The 27,683-nt window shown below is 48.3% G+C and overlaps 2 protein-coding genes across 4 annotated transcripts in view; one reads left to right on the top strand and one right to left on the bottom strand.

Annotated features, from left to right (window-relative positions):
* The window catches only part of Abat (4-aminobutyrate aminotransferase), a 97,429-nt gene extending 83,498 nt beyond the window's left edge, over positions 1 to 13,931 (top strand). For 2 of the 3 annotated variants that reach the window (XM_087574612.1, XM_087574613.1), the window contains exons 12-16: positions 704 to 841; positions 3,459 to 3,626; positions 5,967 to 6,113; positions 7,694 to 7,805; positions 10,621 to 13,931. In XM_087574612.1, coding sequence (XP_087430738.1) covers positions 704 to 841; positions 3,459 to 3,626; positions 5,967 to 6,113; positions 7,694 to 7,805; positions 10,621 to 10,742 — 687 coding nt within the window. In that variant the 3' untranslated portion in view covers positions 10,743 to 13,931. 3 annotated transcript variants of the gene reach the window in all.
* Positions 13,932 to 24,361: 10,430 nt separating this feature from the next.
* Positions 24,362 to 27,680, bottom strand: Tmem186 (transmembrane protein 186). Its single transcript, NM_001025756.1, is given in 2 exon segments — positions 24,362 to 26,252; positions 27,522 to 27,680. Coding segments are annotated over 2 exon segments (651 nt in total). The 5' UTR covers positions 27,525 to 27,680; the 3' UTR covers positions 24,362 to 25,604.
* Positions 27,681 to 27,683: the final 3 nt, after the last annotated feature.

The raw sequence follows: 27,683 nt of genomic DNA, 5'->3' as shown, positions 1-27,683 counted from the left end.
AGCTTCTCAAATGAGCCTCTATCTTGGTCTGCCCAAGAGCCCCACACAAGCAAGAATACCATTGCAAGGGCAACAGCAGTGACATGCTTAGAGGGGTGGCTCTGCCCGCCTTTTCAGCAGCTTATTCCAACATGTCCACCTAGAAAACCTGGCACGGTGGCCCCAGAATCTGGAGGTAGAGGCGGGAGAATCTAGAGTATATGTCCACGATTGGTTACATAGCTTTAGTCCCAGCACTGGGGAGGCAGAGGCAAGTGGATCTCTGTGAGTTTGAAGCCAACCTGGTCTACATAGTGAGTTCCAGGACAGCCAGAGCTATTTAAAAAAGGTTTCACTGTGTAACTCTGTCTGATCAAGAACTTAGTCTGTAGTCTAAGCAGTCCCTGAACTCACATTTCACCATCAGGTCAAGTACTCCATGACAAATTTGAGGCCAGTCTGAGCTATATGTGTATCCACTTGCAGATCAAGAAAGGGAGGCTTCAGGAAGCTAAATTACTCATATATATTCGTCCCAGTAAGAAAGGAGTACATTCCTGTATACAGCGTAGCTCCTAACAGGTCCCACACTTGTCATGGGACATGCCACAGACACACTTTCAATATGATCTCCAGGGGTTCACAGACACACACACACAATCCCAGTGGTCAGCCGTGGAATCTACTCCTGTTCTGAGCAACCTGTCCCCCTTCCGGGTCCTAGGTGGAGGATCTAATTGTGAAATATCGGAAAAAGAAGAGAACAGTGGCTGGGATCATCGTGGAGCCCATCCAGTCCGAAGGTGGAGACAACCACGCATCAGATGACTTCTTCCGGAAGCTGAGAGACATAGCCAGGAAGGTGAGAGTGTGTGGAACGAGGCCGGCAGGACCACAAGGATTCTCGGTTCCCCGGGGGCAAAAAAATTGGCTCCTCTTCTGCCTTGGGGGTCCATGAAGACTTACAAACCTGTGGAAACCGCCTGGCTTTACTGAAGTCAGAGAAGTTGGTATTGGTATTCGGAGTGTAGTTCAATGGTAGCTTGTACAGCGCTCTGGGTTCCATTTTTTTGGGGACGGGGGCAGGCTTGAATGGGGAGGCATGAGTGATTTTTATTTAAAATAATTTTGCTGAACCAGCGTCTGGGGCTGGAGTTGTATTTCAGTGGCAAGCACTGTGGTATAGCATGCACAAGGTTCTGCCTTCAATTCTCAGTACTGAAGGGAAAGAAACATTCTGTGGGACATGATGCCTCATCCATAATCCTGGCATTCAGAGGCTGAGGCAGGAAGGTTACCACAGGTTCAAGGCTACCCTGGGTATGTAGAGAGTTTAAGACCAGATTGGATTATAGAGTGAGAAACAAACAAACAAAACCGGCCTCCAGGGGGTTGGGGATTTAGCTCAGTGGTAGAGCGCTTGCCTAGCAAGCGCAAGGCCCTGGGTTCAGTCCCAGCTCTGAAAAAAAAAAGAAAAGAAAAAAAAAAAAAACAGCCTCCAGACTACTGGAGTCTTACATATTCTTACATATTTGCTTTGTTTTTCATTTATTTTACTTATTTTATTTCATGTATGTGGGTGTTTTGCCTGCATGTATGTCTGTGCAGCGTGTGCATGCAGTGTCTGCAGAATCCAGAAGAGGGCATCAGGTCCCCTGGAACTGGAGTCAGATAGTTGTGAGCCGCCATGTGGGTTCTGGGAATGGAACCAGGGTCCTATGCAAGAGCAACTGCTGCCCTTAACCACTGAGCCATCTCTCCAGCCCCGAACTACTGTTTTAATCAGGTGTCTTATTTAGGGTTTCTGTTGCTACAAGGAAACACCATAACTAAAAAGGAAGTTGGAATGGAAAGGGTTTATTTGGCTTACACTTCCATATTGCTATTTACCTTCAAAGAAACCAGAACAGGAGCTCACACAGAACAGCAGGAACCTGGAGACAGGAGCTGAGGTAGAGGACACAGAGGGCGCGGCTTCCTGGATTACTCCTCATGCCTCACTCAGCCTGATTACCTATGGAGCCCAGTACCACCAGTGTAGGGAAGGCACCGCCCATAGTGGGCTGGGCCCTCCCCCCATTAATCACTAGTTAAGAGAATGGCTAACAGTCAGATCTTATGGAAGCATTTTCTCCTTTCAGATCCATAAGATTCCCTCCTTTCAGATAATTCTAGCCTGTGTGTCAGGTTGACATAAGACCCACCAGTACATTGGGACTGTTCAGTTAGAGATCCTGAGACTAACGGCCTCGGCCTCTCTCCTCTCTCTGGAACTTGCCTTGCCCTTCAGTCCACTGTGGTCCATAGTCGGCAGGTGTAAAGTGAGCAGTGTCAGCATCAACATTAGTCTGGTGATTGGGCATTTGTAAGTGCTAGGTTTTTAACCTTGCAACCAAATACTTGACTTCAACAGAGTAAGCCCCCAGAGGAATGATTGACTTTACTCTATTTCTGAAGGCTTAGTGCATAGTCATTTGACCCCACGTACTTGGGCAGATTACCATGGCAGCAGATATGTGACAGAGAAGAACCATTACATGCTAGCTGACAGGAAACAGAGAATGAGACAGGAAGTGACCAAGAGATGCTCTAACCCTCCAGCGACCTGCCTCCCAGTGATCTACTTCCTCAGGACGGATCCTCCTTTCTTTTTTTTTTTGGTTCTTTTTTTCGGAGCTGGGGACCGAACCCAGGGCCTTGTGCTTCCTAGGTAAGCGCTCTACCACTGAGCTAAATCCCCAGCCCCCTCCTTTCTTTTTTTAAAAAATTATTTTTTATTTTCTGATACGAGTACACTGTAGCTGTACTTCAGACATACCAGAAGAGATGGTTGTGAGCCACCATGTGGTGGCTGGGATTTGAACTTAGGACCTCTAGAAGAGCAGTCAGTGCTCTTAACCGCTGAGCCATCTCTCCAGCCCCTAGATCCTCCTTTCTAGAGTTTCCTAGTAGCACCCTGGCAAGAGACAGCACTCAGCACATGAGCCTGTGGGGAAGTTTATATTCCCATGATAACAGGTGTATGTATAGCACACACATGAAGCCAGCCTGTGCATAGGTCAGAAAGGCGGAGCACGAGCCCGTTTGCACACACATATGAACTAGTGGCTCTAGGTAACGCAAAGGCGGTGGCAGCTGTCCAAGAGGGGGTGACCTCTCAGCTTCAAGTTTGCACACGATGCTCTCCAACACCAATCATGCCCAGGACTGCAGCCACAAGCAAGAGAGCTGTGAGCTGGTATGAAGTGTGCTAGATGTTCTGGTTTTGTTCCGTCTGGACAGTCTAGGGCATGTTCAGATGCAGCTCTGACCTAAACGGTTCTGGTTTGTTCTGCATAGCTGAGGGATGGGCTTGGCTTACAGTTTAGAATCCGAGGGTGAGGTGCACGTCTGGGCTCCAGCTTGCAGGGGTTATGGGGATTGGGGAGTCCCTGGAGACTTACGAGTGTTCGTTCCTCCCTCCCCTGCTCTCGGAACAGCATGGCTGTGCCTTCTTGGTGGACGAGGTTCAGACTGGAGGAGGCTGTACAGGCAAGTTCTGGGCCCATGAACACTGGGGCTTGGATGACCCAGCCGACGTGATGTCGTTCAGCAAGAAGATGATGACTGGGGGCTTCTTCCACAAGGAGGAGTTTCGACCAAGTGCTGTGAGTGTCCCCAGCTTTGTCAAGAGCACATGACTGGACCCTTTCCATACCTGAGGAACCCGGGGCATTCTCGAGTGGCATAGAGGTTTCCTTTGGTGTCACATGCAATAATAACGACAGTAGCTATTGCTGTAGAGTGGACACTCTGTGCCTGTCTATTTCTGATGGCCCCTAAATCACACAACAATCTGATCAAGGAGCCTCGTATTGTCTTTGTAATGGCTTACTATGGACAGATCAGATGTAGAAGTAAGTAAGCTTCTGCCATAGTTATTTTTCTCACTGCTCTGTCCTAGTACCTTGACAAGGACCTCTTAAGGAAGAGTTCGTTTGCGGTTACAGTTTGAAGGGATATAATATATAATGCCTGACAGGAGGCATGGTGACAGGAGCAGATGACTAGTTACATTGTATCCATAGTCAAGAAACAGAAGGCAAATGGGGTTGGACAATAAAACCTTAAGGTGGGTACCCGGTGCCCACCTCCTCCAGCAAGGGTCCACTCTTTAAAGGTCCACCAGCAGCTGGGGACTACATTTTCAAACTTGTGTGCCTATGGGGACAGTTTTATTATTCAAACCCCAGCACTCTCCAAGTCACTAACCATTGAGCCTGTTAGTGACAGAGTCAGGAGTCTCACATCGCCCATCTGTAATTATACATATACTATAAACATCACAAATTGTCTTATGTGCATAAAAATGTGTGTGTGTGTGTGTGTGTGTGTGTGTGTGTGTGTGTTAAATGGGCATTATAACATCCCAACAATGATGCAATCATTTAACTGCATCCCTTAGGACATCCTCCTTTTTAAATAATGTGTAACTGCAGTTAGGGAACTATATGACCTCTGACTTCCACACACATGTGCACAAATGTGTATGTATACCCACATGAATATACACATGCCCATATATACATATATACATACATACATGCATGCATGCATGCATACACGCATACATGCATACATGCATACACACATACAAAAAGGAAGCCGGGTTTGGTGTGAGGTTGCTTAACCTGGGGACAGCCTGGATGAGGAACAGTGTTGTCCCTCAGGAGCTGTCCACCTTCTTTTTTGAGACTGGGTCTTTCCCTAAGCTGAAGCGTACTGATTGGCCCTGACTAGTCCCAGGATCACAACCTTGCTGAGCCCCATCGAGCTAGGTGCCTCCAAGGGGGAAGCACAATCAGTTCAGGCCAGGCCATGACCAACTTCCAATAGGGCATGGTGTAGCTCTGGCTGGGTGGCTGGGAAGACCATATAGGCACTGATAGATGAGAGGTGTCTTACTCCTGTGAGGGTCAAATGTAAACAGACTCTTGTGGAAACGCGCCTTCCTTCACCAAAAACCAGGTAGGACTTGACTGGGCTTCTCCACGAGCTCCTGTGGGAACCACACAGGGCAGGCATGGCCCACTGGTTTCAGGCGGAGCATCTCAATACTGTGAGAGAGGGCACTTGCCCAGGCAAGCTGCAGTTGGTGCTATGGGACCGGCAGCCCAAAACTCAAGAGACCTCCAGTGACAAAGAGAACAAAGTGTATACGGGCTGGCAAGCCGGCACTTCCCCATGGACCCTAGAGAAGAGCAGCCCCGATCCTGGATTCGACCCAGCGCTATGCCAGTGGGGTACAGTGGCCGTTCTGAGTGTCATCGTGTTCCCTGCACAGTGACTGAGAAGCAGCTTCCAGAGTTCAGTGTCTGTGGATGCTCCCGGGTGGGTCCCAGGTGCCAGCAGCAGGACTGGCTTAACCACGGGAAGGACTGTCAGGAGGGGACGTCTCCCTAGCATAAACCAGAGAAATGACAGGCCAGGATGGCCATTGCCAGAAGCTTCTAGCTCTTCATGGACACAGTGCAAGACAGGCTGCCAGTTCAACCCGGAGGTGCCAAAGGCAGTGGCACGTTCAGAAGAGCCGCATGAAACCTCACAGTGCAAGCAGCCTGTAGGAACAATGTCTGTCTCTCTCTCCAGTGCTCATCTCCAGCAGAGACAACAGGGAGGCTCCCAGGACTGTTCTCACTGTTTATTAAAACATATACAGGTTTTTGTTTTTGTATTTGTGGCAGGGGAAGCAAGGGGACAGTTAGAAACTTCAAGAATCATACATTGAGTTCCTCAAATGGCAAACAAAAACCACTCAGCTAAAGGCTGTCACGTAACGGAGTTTCTCTCCTGGGCAGTGGGGGCCCACAGAGAGACCTGCAGAGTCACGTCTGAATGAGCAGAATCGAGGGGAGAATCGAAACTGAGAGGCAGGAAAGTCGTGCCTAGGGATGGGGCAGACCCTGTGAGGTACTCTGATGTATGAGCTCTTCCTGGTCTCATTCTAGCCTTACCGGATCTTCAACACCTGGCTGGGGGACCCATCCAAGAACTTGCTGCTGGCTGAGGTCATCAACATCATCAAGCGGGAAGACCTGCTCAACAACGTGGCCCATGCCGGGAAGACCCTACTGACCGGGCTGCTGGACCTCCAGGTATCTGTCCAGGTGGCATGGTGAGGAAGGAGGGAGGGCCTTAGCAGGCCCATGCTGAGGCAGTCCCCCAAGGGATCAGCCACATGATGGGTCTAGTATAAAGTGAAGTTTATTTGGGACATGGGAAAGGGGGTCTGGGGAAGGGAGAAGAGGCAGAGAAAGAAGGGGGACGGAGAAGGACAGAAAGAGAAAGGATAGAGAAGGAAGGGAAGAGGCCATCTGGGAACATGGAGAGAGAGAGAAAGAGAGAGAGAGAGAGAGAGAGAGAGAGAGAGAGAGAGAGAGAGAGAGAGAGAGAGATAATGGGGAGAGAGATGAGGACAGGGAAAGCCCGAGGAGTCTTTTTATATGTGAACCCTGGCTGTTGCTAGGTAACTGTTGGGTGGAGCCTAGAGGAAATGCTGACCTTGCTGCCCAGCAGGTCACAGCTAGTTATGTTGCTTTCAGGTTCCGAGGCCTCTGCAGCTACAAAACTAGGTAGCCCCATTCTTCCCTCTCAGCCCCATTCCTAGTCCCTCATTATCTCTTGACGTCAAATTCAAATCTTCCTTTGAGAAGATTTCCCCTATAATGCTTCTATGGCCATAATTCCCTCCTCTGTGCTGTCCAATGGGATCTGTTGCAAGCCATGTGCACAATTTTATTTTACTATATTGAAAACAAGGTATCGGGGCTGGAGAGATGGCTCAGTGGTTAAGAGCACTGACTGCTCTTCCAGAGGTTCTGAGTTCAATTCCCAGCAACCACATGGTGGTTCACAACCATCTGTAATGGGATCTGATGCCCACTTCTGGTGTGTCTGAAGACAGCAACAATATACTCATATATATAAAATAAATAAATCTTAAATAATAATAATAAATCATTATTATTAAAAAAAAAAGAAAACAAGGTATCATGTGGCCCAGGCTGGCCTTGAACTTAATATGTATCAAGTATGACCCTGAATTCCTCATCCTCCTGCCTCTGCTTCCAAGTCCAGGGATGTGTGGTACCATGCCATGGCTCATTTTAAATAACTTAGAAGCCAGATAAAAATCTAATTAGACTATGTATTAATTAATTTTTTCATTTATTTATTTATTTACTATGTTTACATCATACAGCTTTCTGCCTGCATGTATGTCTGCAGGCCAGAAGAGGGCACCAGACCTGATTATAGATGGTTGTGAGCCACCATGTGGTTGTTGGGAATTGAACTCAGGACTTCTGGAAGAGCAAACAGTGCTCTTAACCTCTGAGCCATCTCTCCAGCCCTTTTTTTTTTTATTAATTTTTTTTCATATTAGACTATGTAAAGCTACCTTTAGTGATATGTTTTACCTAAGCTATCTGATGTCCAAAACGCCTTTACTCCTACGAGTCATCAACAGTGATGTACCAGAACTGTGTCTCACTCCAGAGAGAAAAGCAGGTCATCAAGTGTTGGAGACAGTCTGGTCCACATAGCAAGTTCTAGGCCAGCAAGGGCCATAGACTGAGACCTGACTCCCAGCGCCCACATAAAATTATGTGGGCGTGGCCACACCAGCTGGTGTCCGAGTAACCAACTTTGACCTCAGTCTGTCTTCCCGTTGCAGGCCCAGTACCCCCAGTTCGTCAGCCGGGTGAGGGGACGAGGCACCTTCTGTTCCTTCGACACTCCCGACGAAGCCATACGGAATAAACTCATCCTAATTGCCAGGAACAAAGGTACGGGGCGGGGGAGTGGTTGCCAAACTTAATCATTTCATCACGTCTCTCCGCATCTAACTCTCCGGTACTGGTGCTGAGCTTTCCTAGGTACGGGGTGGGGGAACTGGAGGTAGAGAGGATAATCAGACTCAGTTTTCTTTCTTGGCAGAAGAAAACTTACTGTGGGATTCATTTCCCCTCCTTCCTCTTGTTTGAATATTTCTTTTCCCCGCATTTTTGAGGCTGCATGTCATTTCAAACCTGCTATGTGGCCGATTGAGGATGGCTTTGAACTTCTGACCCTGCTGCCTCCACTTCCCCGGTGTTAGGCTTATCCACAGGCATATACTACCACACCCAGCTTGTTCAGTGCTGAGCACTGAACCCAGGGCCTCAAATAAGCTAAGCAAGCCCTAGCACTGAGCCCTGCCCCAGCAGCCCAGGAGAGATTTCTCCATCCACTCTTGTGTCGCAGCATCCACTGAGAAGCCAAGCTGTACTAATGGTGAAAGCAGGCACGCTGAAGCAGCAGCCCTTCCTCCAGGATGCCATGGTTTATCAGGAAAGCAGATAGCAAACACAGTGCGTTTGGCAAGCAGCCACTGCCTCAGTCCAGGGAACAAGGAAAGAGAGTGGAGGTACGGGTGGTGGTAGGGGAGGTTGCTGAATGTCTAGGAAGGCTTTCTAGAGATGTTGCTGTTTTCCTGAAGGTGTGAGGGATAAGCAAGGACTGGCTAGGTAAGGAAAAGAACCGTACCCTGGGCAAGAGCAGGACAGTGCGTGATGCCCTGAGGTGGGGACTGGGGAGGAGATGACCTGGACAAGAGGAGGAGCGTGTGATATCCTGAGGCAGGATGACACTAGGAAAGGTGGAGAAATAAGTTGGGACAGACAGACAAAGGGAAGGAGTCAGACCAGGGAACAGACCAAGCTACCTCACTCTGGCCTTGAGACAATTCCAGTGCTCTGTAGTTTTCTAAAGAGCTATGGGAAACCGTTAAGAGTTTTCATTTGTTTTGTTTTTAGATTTCTATAAATAAATCTATACATAATATAGGAGTGCTCTATCTGCATGCCCGAAGAGAGCATCGGGTCCTATTACAGATGGTTGTGAGCCACCATGTGATTGATGGGAATTGAACTCAGGACCTCTAGGAGAGTAGCTGGTGCTCTTAACCTCTGAGCCATCTCTCCAGCACCCACCCCCACACCCCATTGAAGTTTTTTTTTTAAGTGGGAGGATATATTACTGAGATCTGAGTACCCACTCTGGGTCATGCACACCGACCGACCTTTCTCTTCTATCTTTTGTTTCTTTTTGTGTATGTGTTTTTCTACACTAGTTCTGGGGGGCTGAACCAAGGACCTTGTGGCAAGCCCTAACTCTGAAGTCCAACCCCAAGCCTTTCTTCTCTCTTCTTTAATTTATTTATTATGTGTGAGTACACTGTAGTTTTCTTCAAGCAAACCAGAAGAAGGCATCGGATCCCATTACAGATGGTTGTGAGCCACCATGTGGTTGCTGGCAATTGAACTCAAGACCTCTGGAGGAGCAGTCAGTGCTCTTAACTGCTGAGCCATCTCTCCAGGCTTTATTCTGCCTTCTTATAAAGTCCTTGCAGCAGCCCCAAAGGACAGGGACAATTAGCAGGTTTTGGTTTTCTGTTTGTTTGTATTTGTTGTAGCACTAGAGACTAAACCACAGCCTTACAAATTACAATTGACAAGTATTGTGCCACTCGCCCAGCTACCACCACAGTCTGCACACCATCCCCATTCTCCTTTTAAAAATGTATCAGATCTGTGATGTATGCATGTGTACGGTGTGTGTTATGAGCTATGGTGAATATGTAGATGTCAGACAACAACGTCATGGGGCGGGTCTCTCCTACCTTTGTGTAGGCTCCAGGGATTGAACGCAGGCTGTTTGGTTTGCATAAGTGCCTTGTCTATTGAACCACCTCATCCCCATTCCCTGTTTAACTTGGAGACAGGCGTCCCATTAAATTGGCCTTGACCTCCCTTATAACTGAGACTGGCATTGGCCTTGCAGTCCTGCCTCACAAACACCTGAGCAGCTAGAGTAACAGGCTTGTTCTACTAAGCCTAGCCGATATGTTTTATTTATTTATTGTTTGAGGTTAGGGCCTCATTGTATAGTCTAGGCCTAGAACTTGGAATCCTTCTGCCCCTGCCTCTCAAGTGCTGTGATTACAGACATGTGCTGGCTTCGCCTCCTTTTGTAAATGTGAAAAAACGGTCCCAGAGACGGTGAGCAGCCCAGACAAGTCTTCCCAGGAGGAATAATGAAATCCCCCTGTGAGAATCAGTGGAGTCCTCCCTTCTTTGTAATGGCTCGGCCCCCTCTGTATGTGCTTTTCTAATGTCTTCGTTAGCCTGTTTTCTTACCCCAGAGATTTCTCTACCATCCAACCCAGGAGGAGGAGGAGGAGAGCAGACATTCAAAGCTAGGGCTGGGCCGAGTGGCTCACACCTTAATCCCAGGCAGGCAGGCAGGCCTCTGAGTTCAGGACCAGCCTGGCCTGTATATCAAGTGCTAGCCCCACCAGGGCTACACAGTGAGACCCTGTCTCAAGGGAAAAAAAAAACCAAAACCAAAAACAGAAATCAAAATTAGGAGTGAAGGAAGGAAGAGGGTGGGTAAGGGAAGGAGGAGGGCAAGGATGGAGGGACGGATAGTGGAGGTGAGGTCAGAGGGGCCTGCCTGGGAGAGCGTGATCGAGGGTGGATGACAGTGACCATTCAGCCACCGTACCTCCCAAATGTGGCCCTAGAAATGTACGCTCCTAATGCACTCCTGCTCTTCTTCCAGGTGTGGTACTGGGGGGCTGCGGTGACAAATCCATACGTTTCCGTCCCACGCTGGTCTTCAGGGATCACCATGCCCACTTGTTCCTCAACATTTTCAGTGGTATCTTAGCAGACTTCAAGTAAAGAAGCCATCTCCACGACATTCAGAGAAAGCTCTGTCCCAGCGGTGTCAACTTGATTAGTTTGCCTAATTCATATTTTCACTTCAAAGTTTATCAGAGGCGAATGCATAAACTAAAGGGTCATTTGTGGGGCAGGCTCAATGGCGAGTGCGTGTGGAGGATCGGGTGGGAGGACCATGCTTTGAGGAACGCCCCTCTCAGAGTTCACGGTGGCCATTGGTTAAAGCCCAAAAGTTCTGTGTAAGCCTTGAACACTGTCTTAGGAAAGGCCATGAGGCCGAATTTCTGCCAACCCTGGACCAACCAGTCTCTTAGAAGCCACTCAAGGGCATTACACTTGCTCCGAGGTGGGTGGGTCTCTGCCCACCTCAAGTACCCAGTCTTGGGATCAGAGATAATGGCATCCTCTTGTCCCTCACAAACAAAACTCACGTGGCTTCTCACTCCCAAGTCCCTACTCCATGCCCCACTCGTGACTTCTGAGGGTCTGGATGGCTGTCAGGAATATGCAAGGTGGGAAGATAATGACTGTGTTTGGAGGCGTAGAGAGGCTTCCAGTATCCTCAACACCAAGATCCACTCAGCCCTGTACCCAGTGATGTCCCTGGCCTATGAATTCTGTCCTTGACTGGCCCGTGCTCCTGGAGGATCTCTGAGTTGTGTCAGTGACAGTTTAGTCACCACTCCCCACCCTGTGTCAAGCTTGACTCATGGAAAGGAGATGACATCCTGAGTGTCCCAGAGACTCATGGGACCTGAAGTCGCCTCTGGAGCCTCCGCTGAGGAACACGGGCAGCAGAACCCCTTCGTGCCAGCTCCAGGGCCTCTGGCTTGTGGCCCCCTCACCCTGGGAACACCACAGTCCATCTTTCACCCACCCACTTCTCTCCATTCCTGAGCAGGGCTAGTCCATCCCAGAGGGCTACTGTAGGGGCAATGTGTTCATTATAAAGGCACAAGGACAACACCCACGGAAAAGCAGCTTGCAGGTTCCTGATGGTTTTCTTGGATCTGCCCCTCTCCCCCCGAGAGCCACAGCCAGTAGCCAACACTCATACAGGCTCCGGCGTCTCAGCCAGAGGCCAGACTCTCTTAACTGACCTGGCCTGAGAGGCGCCTGAGCCTTACACTTCAGAGAGGCAGTGTTTATTTAACATGTAGACTGCAGGAGGCTGTTTTACCCTGAAGCCTCTTTGCATCCTGGTGCCCTCCATCGTTGACTGTCTGGGGAGATGAGTACAGCAGGGTTTCCAGTTCAGCCCTTTTGTTCTGTTAATGATGAATCATCCAAAGACCTGGCTTTCATGCTCCCTCGGACACGGCCCTCAATTTACTTGCCTTGAAGAAGAAAGGCCCTGGCATGCTTAACACAAACAGCAGATCCACAAATACCAGTTCACGTCACTTCAGTCCCCTCTTTGTAGCCATGTTCAAGGTCATTCCCCTCAGTGACAGGGTCTGCCCCCTCCCTCCCTCCCTTCCCCCTCCCTCCCTCCCTTCCCCCTCCCTCCCTCCCTTCTCCCCTCCCTCCCAGCATGTTTATTCCCACATCCATTATTTATTCACTCATCACACTGTCATGAAGGATTTGTGGCACCAGGCACCAAACACGAAATGAGACAAAGTCCCTGATCCCGGGAGCTCCCACTCTCTGGGGAACCACAGACCCCTAATGTTGAAGTCAGAATGGCAAGGGTGCCAGCAAGGGTTTCTGAACACTAAATCCAATTGGCTTTCACAGGGAAAGGATGTTTGAGCAGAATTCTCCAGAATGAATAGGAGTTAGTCAAGCAGAAAAGGCAAGGAAGAGTGAAGAAAGCAAAAAGCATGTGCAGCAGCCACATCTGTGCATGTGCAGCAGCCACACCTGTGCATGTGCAGGAGCCACACCTGTGCATGTGCAGAAGCACACCTGTGCATGTGCAGAAGCACACCTGTGCATGTGCAGCAGCCACACCTGTGCATGTGCAGGAGCCACACCTGTGCATGTGCAGAAGCACACCTGTGCATGTGCAGAAGCACACCTGTGCATGTGCAGGAGCCATACCTGTGCATGTGCAGAAGCACACCTGTGCATGTGCAGCAGCCACATCTGTGCATGTGCAGCAGCCACACCTGTGCATGTGCAGAAGCACACCTGTGCATGTGCAGGAGCCACACCTGTGCATGTGCAGGAGCCACACCTGTGCATAGTCTCAGCCCTTTCCCCGGGAGCCAGACCTCACCCAGAAATCCCAAGGTTCAAGATCTTCTTTAACAAACCAGAAAACGCAGGCCAAACCCTAATCCATCATGTCGGTTTAGGCATGCTGCCTCCTGGAAACCACAGTGTTATGTGCAGATACTTCAGCAGGTCCTTGTTCCAAGACAGAAGCAGAAGTTGTCCTCTTTAGTGAAGGGAGCAGCTGATATTTCATTTTCTTGCCACAGGGCATGTTGACAGAAGAACAAGTGTCTCTGTAGAAAGTCATCTCCAAATTCACCCCTTGCCCGAAGTTCTTCCCATTTTAAACAAACAAAGAAAATTTAAGGTGTGTATCCAAAAGTTCTTGACTTGGGTACAGTGCATTCCTGAGATGGCCCTCTTTGGGAGTACGGGAGGCTAGCTGGAAGAATTCCAAGGAAAAGAATTTTCCACAAAATTCAAGATTGTAGAAACTTAGAGAAGGTTGATGAAAACACAGGAAGCCTAGTGGGCAGGCTTCTGCCTAGGGCAGAACCCACAAATCAGGGCATCTGTTCGGAAGGTCTGGATGAACACCCATCATGCATTAGTGCAGTAGAGTTTAGTAACCAGCTTTAGCCAATCTTGCCAGTTGTGCAGAAAACGAGGCCCAGTACTAGCAAGTCTTAGCATATGCTCCCTTTTTATTATAAATGGGTGGTTTTTTTTATAATTTTTACTGATGCTCAGTAACCATGCAAAACTGTGCACATCCATGTACTAATAGATCTGTCCCTATCTCTGTATGCATATATATCAGCTCACTGTAGAAACCCACAGCTTCCGAGCATCGCAGACTCATGCAAACCAAGTGATCTTGTTTACAGTAACCGTCAACAGTGCCAATAAGTGGTTGAGGACACTAACAATGTCACAGTGTAACTGGTGACCACATGCAGTCCCATGAATTAAATGTTTCCTGTGTTAATCAGTATTCTTAAATTAAAAGAAAACGTTTATAATGGAGACATCAGAGTGAGTGTGGGCTTTTTCTGGAGGTTACAGTGACTCACAGAAGTGTCAATTACCCCAGAGGGTGCAACAGCAGAGTAAGAAGTCTACCCAAGTCCAGCCTGGTGAGCCAGTGAACTTACTGGTTACTCAGAGGAGCGTGGAGGGTCCACTCAAGCATGGGTGACAATCAGAAAGCTGTGTCATCAAGCTCCACTGACGTGGCCTTTCCCTGAACAAGGGTTTATGTAACCTCAGGTGGGTGCTGCCGAGTCTTGTGGGCTTCTACATTCCTTACTCTCCTATGACCCAGTATCTGACAAGACAAAAGTTAAGGAGAAAGGATCTGTTTCAGCTTCAAGTTTAAGAAAGGACACACAGGTAGGCTCAGCAGTTGAGAGCACTGACTGCTCTTCCAGAGGTCCTGAGTTCAATTCCCACAAACCATCTGCAATGGGATCCAGTGCCCTCTTCTGGTGTGTCCGAAGAGAGAGACAGTGTACTCATATGCATAAAATAAATAAATACATCTTAAAAAAAAGAAAGGACACACAGTCCATCACAGTGTAGAAGGCATTGTTACAGGTCACACTGGTTCCTCAGTCGGAAAGCAGAGCGCAAACAGAAGTGGATAGACTAGAGAACCTCAAGGCCCACCCCAAAGATTCACTTCCTCCTAAAAATTTCACAGCTTTCCAAACTAGTGCCACCAACTGGGAAACAAGGGTTCAAACACCACTAATTCAGGGGAAAGGGCTGCCACATCCACCTTTAGCCAACACTGTAAGTTTCTGTGTGAGTTTCCTTGGCCTCCAAGCCTCCCTACAAGGGGCTGCTTCAATCCAGCAGAAAAGCCACATGATATATGGGACCAGGTGGGTGGGAAGTCAACCCCCCCCCAAACCGAGTTTCATTTTCAAGACTTTGCAGGAACTGCTGTAGTGACTGGGCAGAGGGCAGAAGCGAGCAAGGTGAAGACAGGAGGGCGGATGTCTCTGAGATCGGTACTGCTGGGTCACAAGGAGGTGGCGATGACACGTCAAGGGAAACAGGGCAAAGAGGCAGCCCAGTTGGCACCCTGGAGGGCCCTGTGCACCACACTGAGGGGTAGGCTTTCTACAGGGGGTGAGGGAGCTGCTGAGGGCAAGGGACCGTAGAATAAACCAGGATGCACTTAGAAAAGCCCGAGTGAGTTGGGGTTGGAGAGATGGCTCGGCAGTTAAGAGTACTTGCTGCTCTTGTAGAGAACCCAAGGTCAGTTTCTAGCATCCATGTTGGGCAGCTCATAACGACCTGTAGCTCCAGCTACAAGGAATCTGATGCCCTCCTCTGGCCTCCATGGGCACCAGCACTCACATACACATATGTAGGTGTTTGAGTATTCATATAATCTTAAATAACGCTTTAGAAAGAATTCCTGGGGCTGGAGCGATGGCTCAGGGGTTACAGCCCTTGATATTCTTGCAGAAGCCCCAGACTCAGTTCCTAGCGCCCACATCACAACCACCTGTAACTCAGTCGGCCTCCAAGGACACCATGCATGCGGATGGTGCAGGTGCACAGACCTACATCAGGCAAAACACACTCAGAAAAATAGAAATAACTCTCCTTTTAAAATTCGTGAGTGCATGAAGAACACAGATGCTGGGAGAGTCGTCTGTGACCAGTGGTGTTGAAATGGCCTACAGCCTGCATGTAACATCCAACACATGAGGGAAGCGATTGGCCCAGAGGACAGCATTTTATTTATTTAATTTTTGTTTATTTTTGAGACAGTGTCTCACTGTGCAGCCCTGGCTGGCCTATAACTGATCAAGTAGATGAGGCTGCCCTCAAGCTCGCACCCGCCTGCCTCTGCCTCCCAGATGTTTAGATTAACAGCACAGGTCACTGCACCTGGCCCAGTAGGCGATTTTTACCTTAATATTAACTCTTCATTTTTATTCATGTGTGCAGGTGTTTAACCTGCATATACGTCTGTGCACTGGTTGTATGCAGTGCCAAAAGAGCATGCTGTGCCCCTTGGAACTGGAGTTACCACCGAGAGTCACCATGTGGCTGGTGGAAATTGAGCCTGAGTCCTCTGGAATAGCAGCCAGTGCTCCTAACTGCTGAGCCATTTCTCTAGCCCCTGTTCGCCTTTATATCAAATGCGTTTTCAAAATACTCATATATATTACTGATGAAAATAATAATAGTCTAATGGTCATTTTGAATGTCTGCTATGACAAGAATACTCTCTTGGTGTTTTGAAAATTCCCTCCTAACAACTTAAAAGGTATATGTTTTTGTGTGCATATTTTTTGACACATGAGGGGTGAGACATGATATCGTGTAGACCGGGCTGGCCTTCTCTAGCCATGAATCCCAGAGTGGATGATGGTTCTGCTTCCCTCTCTCTTCTCTCTCTCTTTTTTAAGATTTAGTTATTTTTATTTTATATGAGTACACTGTAGCTGTCTTCAGACACACCAGAAGAGGGCATCAGATCCTATTACAGATGGTTGTGAGCCACCATGTGGTTGCTGGGGTTGAACTCAGGACCTCTGGGAGAGCAGTCAGTGCTCTTAACCACTGAGCCATCTCTCCAGCCCTGTTTCCCATCTCTTAAGTGCTGGGATTATGGGTATATTCACCATGTCCAGCTTGGGTACCTGGATTTTATATATACCATATATGAAAGATGACAGTGTGTGAAAAAAACCACACATGTGGATACATACATGTAGTCAACTCAGTATTGGTTGAGAGTGAACTGTCTGGCAACCAACCTTGGAAAATTAATGTGAACTCGGCACCATCAGTGTAAACACACGGCCTGAGGCAGCTGGGTTGAAGAAGCCACAATTTCAAAGTCAGATGCCACCACCACCACCACCACCACCACCTCCTCCTCCTCCTCCTCCTCCTCTTCCTCCTCTTCCTCCTATCTCTCCTCCTCCTCCTCCTTTAGAATTTCATGAATCCCAGTCACGTCTCAAACCTGCCAAATAGCTGAACTTTAACCCACCTGCCCTTATACCCTGTGTTGGGATTACAGGTGTGCACCACCATGATTGGTTTTATGCTGTGCTAAAGATGTAACCTAAGACTCTGTGCATGGAAGAAGGGGACTCTGCCAGCTAAGCCCCAGCCCCAGCCCCAGCTCCCAGATTCTCTTTAAAACTTCACTGCTCCTCACATTCTGTCCACCCTTACTGGTACGACAGAATAGCTCAGTAGAAGGAGCCAGCATGGCTGCTTCCTAGCTGGTGACCCTGAGGGAGCCTTCACCTCCCAGCACTTTGTACACACTCCCATAAAAACTTCCCACGTGCTTTCCTGGGCTGAGGGCCACTATCCTAAGCATTGTCCACACAAGCCAGGCATTGGTTGCCCTAACAGGAGACATGGTTGTCATCTTCCTGAGGCTCAGGTTGTTCAAATGGCCCAAGCTTCCAGGTAGGTAGTGACAGGAGCGGAGTGAAGCTTTAGCCCTGTCTTCTCCTGGGTTCACCATGGACAGTGGCTGGCTGTGACAGCTAGCTTAACATTTTTTCATTTTTTTAATTTTATGCATATTGGTGCTTTACTTATGTGTATGTCTGTGCACCATGTGTGCATCACCCACAGAGGCTGGAAGAAGGTATTGGATGCCCTGGGGCTGGAGTTACAGTTATGAGGCTGCCATGTGGATGCTAGGAATTGAACCCAGGTCCTCTGGAAGAGCAGTGAGTGCTCTTAATCCCTGAACAATCTCTCCAGTCTCTCGTTGGCTTCAATTGTCAATTTGACACAACCGAGTCACCTGAGAAGAGACGGTGAGTCTACCCTGAGTCAGCCTGTAGGCTTATCTGTGGGAGGTTGGGTTGAGTTAAGTGATATGGGACAACCCAGCCCTCTGTGGGCAGCACCAGTCCCTCGCAGACTCTCGTCAACTGTAGAAAAGTAGAAAAACTGAGCGGAACAAAAGCAAATAACTGGGCATGCATACATTCGTTTATCTCTGCTCTTGGCCATGTATATGATGGCATCAGCTGCTTCAAGTTCCTGCCACTGTGGCTTCCCAACAGTAATGATTTATGACCTGCAACTGTAGGTGAAAATGAACTACTTCTCCTCTAAGTGCTTTTGGTCAGGGCTCTTCGGTCTCCGCCACAGAACTGAAGCCAGAGCACTAGAAGGAGACTAAAAGCTTTCTGAAGCTCATGTGAGTTGGATGTGGTGGCTCACACGTGAAGTCTCAGAAGCTTAGGCTGAAGCTCAAGGATAGCCTGGGCTACATATCGCCAGGTCTCACCTCAAAACCTCAAAATGAGAGACTGTAGAGATGGCTCATTGGTTGAGAGAATAGACTGCTCTTGAGGAAGACCTGGGCGTGGGTCCCAATACCCACATAGGGTGATTTAACTGCCTATAACTTCAGTTCTGGGGATCTGATGACCTCTCTTGACCTCCTTAAGTATTGCAGTCATGTGTACAAACCCAGACTCACATATACATGTAATTAAAAAGAAAATCTTAATTTTTTTTCTAGACAGGGTTTCTCTATGCAGCCTCAGCTGTCCTGGAATTCACTCTATAGACCAGGCTGGCCTCAAACTCACAGAGATTCACCTGCCTCTGCCTCCCACGGGTGCTGGGATTAAAGGGGTGTAACTACTGCCCAGCCCTTAAAAATTAAGTATAAAAACGAAAGTCATGTACTAATTGCCTGGCAAGTGGGAGGTGTCTGGTATGTGATGGTTCCTTTCAGTACTGCTTTGCTCTTTGCTGGGCTTGGTAGTGTAGTCCTATAACCTAGCACTTGGGAGGCAGAGGCAGGAGGATCACCTCAAGTTTGAGGGCACCTTGGTCTATGGAGCAAGTTCCAGGACAGCTGTGGCTGTACAGGGAGACTCTGTCTCTAGAAACTCAAAACAACAACAATGAAACAAATCACTACTTCTGTGTAACACGCCCATCATGTGTCTTGTAAGCCCATCATAACCAAATAGTGTATTTCCATAACAGCCACGTTCCCACAAATAAACATTGCCCGTTTCCCTGTGCAGGGCAGGCCTAGCTGTTGCTGGAGTATTTAACCATTAATCAGTGAAAACAATATTTTGTCTCTGGTGCAGGCACAAACAAAGCCAGATGGTAATGGGCCTGCCTGATTAAGTCTAATCAGGCAAGATTTTATAGTTGAATGCTATAGGATCAAAATAAGGCCATACAAACATGGCCTCTGCTTGAGGCTCAGAGAGACCCTGTTGCTTTCCACAAAAAGATCCAGGAGTCTAGAAAGCACAGGAAAGCAATGAAATGAAAGTTTCAGCCAGCTTGTTGGTTGACTCATCCCAGGCTGTGAACAGAGGATAGACCCCTGGGCTAAAAGACAAGGTAAGCTGCTTTGGAAAAACAGGGAGGACAGCGGCTGGCACGAGGCTGTGCAGTGCAGGTGCTGCTCCTTAGGGAAGCAGGAGCCTTGCTGGGGCATCAGCAGCATGGAACCTGACGAGCCACTGATCACACTGTCCCTAAGCACAGATGACGCAGACTACTGGGAGACAGGAGTGCTAAGCCCAGGCAGTTCTTACCAGACAGGAAGGAAAGCCACACTGTGAGAAGCAAACAGGACTCCATCCAAAACGCTTTTCAGCACCCAGCATGGTCCACATAGCTGGCAAGCTTTTCTCTGCCTAGAAAACCAGGCTGAAGGTGACTGTGAAGATCATCCAATCAGTGAGATACTCGATAAGCAAGCATGAGGATGGCAGTTCAATCCCCGATGCCTACACAAAAGTTAGGTGGGGTGACAGGGGAAGCAGGGACAGGAGGATCCCAGGGTCTCGATGGCCAGCTAGCCTAGCCTACTTGGTGAACATTGCTCTCCAACTCAAAGGTTAAGGTGATCACAAGGGAATGTGGTACCACATACCTGTAATTCCAACACTTGGAAGGCAGGAGAATCAGAAGTTCAGAACATTCTTGATTACATAATAAATTTGAGGCCACCCTGGTCTATACAAAACTCTACCTCGAATAATCATCATCAAGAGATGACAGGGACAGGCATCCTAGGAGAGCAGGTGGGTTGCTATCCTAGGGAGGCACAGGGGAGCCTGTGCTGCCACTCACATGCTGTGTACCTGACCCCTCAGTCATATGTCCTCTGGCCTCCAAAATCAGCCTGTGTCAGATGCTGGGATAAGTGCTAGCTTCTGTATTTTATCGTTTTACTTTGAGATAGAGTCTCATGTAGTCCCGGTTACCCTCAAACAAGATCTGCCTCAGACTTGGGAGTGCTGAGATTACAGGAGTGCACCACCATGCTCAGCCTCACCAAAACAATTTTATATTTTACTTAATCTTTTCTTTTTTAAGTGTATTTTTGAGTCTCAGTGTGTGAGTGTATGCCACAGATAGCATGGGGAGGTCAGAGGACAGCTTTGTGGGGAACCAGTGAAGTGGAAAGTACCTTTGGATTAGCAATAGTGATCAAGGCAAACAGGAGGTTGTCTAGCCTCGGACCTTGTGGTTTGGGCTATATTCACATGCATCCTCTTGTCATAACACACTTGGCAGTGCAGATCCTTCGCTCCCATGTACTGTGCACACACCCCTCCAAATAATGCAGCTAGCAACCCCAGAAACCATCCAAGCCCCAACATGCCTTAGGATTTACTCCCATCTCTAAATAGCAATATACATTTCTTGGCCCCTGTAATAATCAGATTTGGGCAGTTTCTATTCAAATGTATTCCCAATACATCCTTATGAGGAATAGAAGACCAAATCCATCATGAACTTGCTTTGGGTGTGCAATGCACTAGGACAAACTATCCTTTAAGTGAACTTACCGACAATCCCCTACTTATCACCGTGTACTATGCAAATGAGCATGCAAATGATTAAAATCAGATGCATTGTGGGTATGCATATTATTAAAATCAGATGCACTATGGATATGCACATGACTAACATCAGATACACTATGGGAAGAGATACTCACAGTAGAAAAGAGAATGTAGGGAACCTTGGAGTAGGCTCAGGACAGCCCAAGACCAAGTCTCAGCACAAAGGAGATTAACTTGCTCCAGAGGGACAAATAGCAGGGAGAAGGACAAAGGCAGGAGATAAAGAAGGGAGAAGGGAAAGAAAACAAGGGAGAGAGGAGAAGGGGTATATTTTTCTGAGGGTGAGTGGAGATAAAGGACTGCCTCTCATAGAGAGGAGGCAGACGTGGCCCAAAGGCAAATGGCAGTTTATAGAGGTAAAAAGGGAAACCCAATGTTAGGATGAGGTGTTTAATTTTAATGGGCATGTTAATTGGGTGAGCCAAAGGGGCTTTTGATTGCTGGACTTCAGTACTTTTATAGCTGGACCTTGGTGGTCAGCCTCAGGAGGAGGAAGAGGCCAAATAAGGGAATAGACTTTGGGGGCTAGCTTTAGGAATGTAACCTAACAGTTTTTTAGCACAGAAGAGGAAATGGGGAGAAGGGCAAGGCCTGCCAGAGCCACGCTTGGCATGCTCAGGCTGGCTGGAGTCCCCCCAGTGAACATGACAATCTGTCAATCAAAACCGAGCAACCACTCTGCTCCTCCTTCCCGGGGCCTCATGGGACTCAGGCTGTAGCCTCACTTTTGTGCCGTTGTCAGTCTTGACTATGTATCTGCCTATAATCTGCACCAGACTTCACCCCAAATAGAGCGAGCTTGCTATTTATGCATTTCTGTGAGCAAATCCATATTCCCAATTCTTTGGATAAGAGGTCAAGAACCTGGAGACACTAGGCTCAGAACCTCCTCACCAGCAACAAAAAGGCTCTTCTTAGCCTCCCCAACATCCAGAACTTTATGAACGCTGTTTGAATCACCCAAGGCCGCAGCATTTGGGGGTGGGTGGCTCTTCTTTGGTTCATTGTTTTGAGATTGGGTCTTGGGTAGCCCAGGTTGGCCTAGAACCTTGTACCCAAGGATGATCTTGAACTCTTGATCCTCCTGCTTTAACTTCCCAAGTGATGGGATCATAGTCATGAAACCCACCATGCTTGGTTGGAAGGCAGGGGTTGAGCCTCACTCTGTATGCAGCGTAGGCTAGCCTCACACTTATGACAATCCTCTTGCTTGAGCTTTCCCAGTGTTGGGATTTTAGACATGAACTACCATGTCTGACTCTTACTGTTATAACCCAAAGGGTCAGGCATGGGGCTGAGTGGTAGAGTACTTACCTAGAATACACAAAGCCCTGGGCTGGATCCCCAGTAACACACACACACACACACACACACACACACACACACACACACACACACGAATTATTATTTTGGAATTGTTTTTCAAAGGGAGAAATCATCGGTGTAGTCACTTGGATCAAACGCAGGCTGGCAGGTTTGATGCTAAGCACCTTTATCCACTGAGCCTTCTTGCCATCCCCCCAACCCCAAGTTTATTAATCCTTTAAGTTTTGGAGGATCGTTGTTGGTAAAGTAGGTCGGAAACACTCAGGCCTCCATCATCGCTGACATCCTGCACACGTGGCTATGTTCTCACGGCCCAGTGCATCCCACTTCCTACACCCCTTCACTGTAAGGCTCTAAGAACGGTTCTCACAGTGGGAAAGGCATGGAGGCCAGAGGCACTTGCAGCCATGGTGTAAGCTTGCTCACATCTAGGTGGATAGGTATCAACAAGAGAATTGCAGTGCTCCAGTTATGACGGGCTGAAGGCTTTGTTGTGTTTTCAGACAGGTTCTATGCAATCCTGGTACTATGTAGACTAGGCCTCAGGCTGGCAGTGCTCCTCCTGCCTCTGCTTCCCAAATCCTAGGATCACAGTATGATTCTCAAAACACTGAAACAAAAAGACCCTACGAAACAGGCTGGTTGGGTGGTGGTGGCACATGCCATTAGTCCCAGCACTCTGGAGGTAGAGTTTGAATCCACAGAGTGAGTTCCAGGACAGCCGAGAGGCAGAAGCAAGTGGATCTCTTTTGAATTTGGCAGGCCAGCTTAAGTCTAAATTGTAAAAGCTTGTCAAAAGAAAACAAACAAACAAAAACAAAAACACTGAAATAAGCCTGGCCCACGTGGTGGTGCATACCTTTATTTAATCCCAACACTCAGGGGCAAAGGCTCCAGGATTTCTGAGTTCAGGGCTAGCTTTCCCCAGGTCCTGAGTTTAATTCCTAGCATTCGTGGTGACTCACAACTTGTGAACTGATGCCCTCTCCTGATGTGCAGACTCTACAAGTAGAAAAAGCACTCATATACATAAAATACATGCTTCTTCTTTTTTTTAAAGTACCTTAGGAAAAAACAAAGCTAAAAAGAATCCTAGGTGGGACCTACTGAAGTTAGGTCACTGAAGCAGGGCTTCGGAGGATACTAGGACCTACTAGCACCTTTTTGTGCTTCTTACTTCCTTCTCTATCCACAGCAGGGACACAAGCAAGCACTTCTGTACCGTTCACATCAGTGTTACTCACATAGCGAGGGGTGAAAATAACCCATGATGTCCACTGACCTGCTGCTGGTAAACACATACATTCACATTCAAGAACACCCCAAGAGTCCAGTCATGAACAAATCCACGAACACTTCACTGACTCGTGAATTAAGCTCTGAACAACACCAAGTTAACGCTAGGAAACAAACCATGATTCCCTCCATGGATGTCAGAATAACGAATCCAGAGACAGATTGGCTGCCGCCTGCCAACAGGTGGCGGTGGGGAGAAGACAGAGGCAGGGGCAGCGGTGGCCAAGTGCCTGCGTCCTACCTGAGGTAATGAAGTACTGGAATTAGCCAGCGGCCATGGCTGCCAACACAAGGCTGCGCTGCGTGCCCGGACAATGACAAGTTATGATTCGATATGCACATTTAAGGGGCTTTTTGAAATTACAATATAATTACGCATATTTCCCCTTCCCTTTCCTCCCTCCAAAACTCCCTATATCCTCCTTTGCCCTTTCAAATTCATGGCCTCTTCTTTCCTTAAATATTGCTGTGTGTATGTGCATATGCTTCTAAATATAACTCGCTCACTCTGTACCTGCATGTTTTCAGGGCCACCCATTTCATACTGGATAGCTAACTGGTATGCCCTCGTCTGAGGAAGACTACCCCTGCCTGGTTGAGGCCTTGTGGTGGACCCCTCAACACACACACTTTTTTTTTTCTTCTTTTTTCTTTTTTTCAGAGCTGGGGATCGAACCCAGGGCCTTGCGCTTGCTAGGCAAGCACTCTACCACTGAGCTAAATCCCCAACCCAACACACACACTTCTATTAATAGTTATCCGTGTTCATGCTCTGCTTATTTTATAGAGGACCAGCAAGATGGTTCAGTGGGTGAAGGTACTTGCTGCCAAGCCTGAATTTAATCCCTGAGACCCAAATGATAAAAGGAAATTGACTTGGAAAAGGCTGTCCTCCAATCTCCTATGTGCACAGTATACACACACAAATAATTAAAAGAAAAATTCTTTTTAAAGATTTATTATATACACAGTGTTCTGCATATATTTCTGCATGTCAGAAGAGCATACCAGATCCCATTACAGATGGTTGTGAGCCACCATGTGGTTGCTGGGAATTGAACTCAGGACCTCTGAAAGAGCAATCAGTGTTCTCAACCTCTGAGCCATCTCTCCACCCCAAAAGAAAATTTCTTAAGGGAAGGAAATTATTAAACAGTTACAAAACAAAGCATTCTGATGGACAAATTACAAAGACCAGGGCTGCTTTCCTTTAATCCAGGTACAATCACCTAATAAGCATGTGCTTGTTATTCATTGTGAAAAGCAGCACACAGTGTCCCTCAGATGAAGAATTATTGCCTGGACAGAGTCCCTCTGCCCCAATGACCCTGCAAAGCTGAGTGTGAGCACCCCAGATCTCCTGGTGATCACGTAGTCTCAGGGGATGCTGCTCCTACCTCAGTTGGTGTACAGTGACTTCCTGACGGGAGAAACAAGTCCACTCTGGGCTTTAGCTGTGGCCATTCAGCTGGTGAGCCTGAGGACCAGTGATGGACCCCAGTGGCAGCCTGGAAGCCTTGCTCTACGTTGTAACTTCTGGCTGCTTACCTTACACACTGGTTTTGCCTGTTCATGGTGCTGGTATGGAACTTAGGACTTTACACATGCTAGGCAAGAGCTCTGTCACAAAGCCACAGCCACAGCCATTATTATTTTCATATCCGTCCTCATGAGAGGAAGGGTCTTCCATCTCAGAGTGCAATTCAAGGTTCAGGAACTCAATACCCTGTCCCAGGTCAAGGAACTAAGGCTCAGCAGAACCCAAGTCCCCAGGCTCCACATCCTATGCTCCTCTGCCAACCCTCCCACCTTGCAGCTTCACAGCAGCGGGCTGCCTCGGCGATCTTGGCATAGTGCTCCTCTAGGAACTGCCTCTTCATAGAGACTTCTGGCCACTATCTGACAGGATGTCCTATATAGTATAATGTTCCACTAAGGGCTTTTTCCTAAAGCTGGTTAATGCCTTCCTTTTTGGCCCAAGGCAACCTTGAACTTCTCCACCTGCCTATGTCACCAGTATTGAGTACAGGCAGGCACAGTCATGGCTGGTTCTATGCAGTACTAGGGACTGAACCCAGGATGTGAAGTCCTACATGCTAGGCAAGCAGTCTACAAAGTGAGCATCAGCCCAGTCCCTGGTATTAGCTTTTGTCTCATCCATGTTCTTGACCAGGGCTACAACGGCCTACTTGCTGTTCTTGAGTGTGGCCAGGGTTCCGAATACTTGTGAGAAACGATCCCTGTCCAGGATTCGGCCATAGCGTAGGGTGAGGTAGAAGGTCTGCTTGCCACTGTACTGCTGGATACGCACGAACACATCCTGGACCCGTTCCTCGGATTCTGACAGGGGTATCATGTCTGACACGGCACAGTATGTGTCCTGTCGCCAGCCCCAGAAGGTCAGGTGGGCCACTCGAAGCAAGGTACCTGACTCATTCACATAGAGGATGCCTACCAGTCTCCGGAAGAAGTGGCTCATCCAGCACAGCATGACCAGGGCAAAGCTGGCAATCCCACTCATAAGGCCCAGTGAGCTGAGGGTCATGAGGCCTTGTGAGTAGCAGTAGAAGCCTGGGGGCAGGGCCACCACAGTCACAGCTGTCTGTGCCAACTTCAGCCGAGACAGGAACCCAAGTGCTCTGATGGCATTGAAGCGGTAGATTGTGTGGAATTTTTCAGTCTCTGTGCCTGGTGGCTTCTCCTGTGAGGGGGGAGACCTGCTCCCCACCCACCTTATGGAATCCCCCTGCCCAGCACGGCACCACAGTTGCTGTAGAGGCCTCCTCCATGCAGCGGGCCCCTGCAGCCTTGGCACAGCTCGAAGGAGGAAAGCCTGGAAGAGAGAGGTTCCTTTCAGAAGTCATCCAGGCTAATCACACAATGAACAAGGCAAAGCATCTCCCAGAAAGGCTTCAACCAACCCTGGCAAGACACCGTGACTGCCAGAGGAAAGTAAGTGATAAAGCCAGAAGCTTTATTTTTTGTGGAATTCTACTCTAGATAAGTACCATTCTCCCATTTTTTACAACTAAATAAGCAAGCAAACAAAACAAAACCCTAATCCTAGCCAGTGAGATAGCCCATCTAGAACTGGGGCTTGCTACCAAACCGGGTGAATTTGATCCCTGAAGCCAACATGGTGGAGGAAGAGAAATTACTCAAGCAGGACATCCTGGACCCCTACATGCCATAGCACAAGTAAATGCACACGAACTAAACACACACACGATTAAAACAAATTTTAAAAAAGCATTAAAAAACAAAACAAAACAAAAAAACCAACAACACCAAAAAAACCCTAGGCCCTCCCCACCCCTGGCCCTGGCCCCAAGTGCAAGGAAACAAAAGCAGTCTCTGACACTCAGACAGGTCCTTTCCCCCGAGCAGGTCCAAATAAACATAGAAAACCTGTACGTCCAGCCATTCAACAGAGATGGGCCAACAGTGCACTTAAAACTTCCTTCCTTCCTCAAAGGGTAAATCAATCGGTGTCGGAAACCCACACAACAAAACCATGGGGTACTTATCACAGAACCTTTGCAGTCCTCTGACTGCCTTACACGCCAAGAGAATTTCTTCGCATGAATTAGCCTGGTTGGGAAGCAGAGAAGTGAGGCACGGAGGCCCTCAACACACTGCACAATGACTGTCTGGAATAAGTAGAAGAGTGAGCAAATTCTGGGCTTCAGAGTAAGAGGACACTAACTGTGCATCCTTCATCTTTCCAAAGAAAACCTCAGAATACGCTAGGGAGACATGGTTCTTTTTTTTTTTCTCTCTCTCTCTCTCTTTTTTTCGGAGCTGGGGACCGAACCCAGGGCCTTGAGCTTGCTAGGCAAGCGCTCTACCATTGAGCTAAATCCCAACCCCGAGACATGGTTCTTAAGCGCTGAACTTGGTGTGCGCACTGGGACGATGAAGACCGTCCATGTGACCCAAGGGAAAGAAACAAGGCAGAGAAATAGCACGTAAAAATACACTCTGGCCTTCCACCGACTGATTTCCCGAGTGGGCAGCCCAGGTATCCTTCCTGCCAGTCGTAGGCCGGACCCGGTCGCTAAGTGCGGTCCCTCCTTTACCGCCCACCACCTGACTTTCCTACCATGAGCCTGTCGCCTGCTACAGGAAGTACGCCGACCTTGTCCCCGGAAACTTGAAGGGCGCATGCGCGGGAGGTTAATGCGCTAACTCAAGGAAAAAAAAAAAAGTACTACGGCTTGGGAACTGTAGTTCAAATTTTGTATCCGCCCCGAGTGTCCCGTAA

Source organism: Rattus norvegicus, chromosome 10, assembly GCF_021556685.1.
Source record: "Rattus norvegicus strain SHRSP/BbbUtx chromosome 10, alternate assembly SHRSP_T2T, whole genome shotgun sequence".
NCBI lineage: Eukaryota > Metazoa > Chordata > Mammalia > Rodentia > Muridae > Rattus > Rattus norvegicus.
Note: the sequence above shows the minus strand (reverse complement) of the source record. Positions and strands in the feature narration are given on the sequence as shown.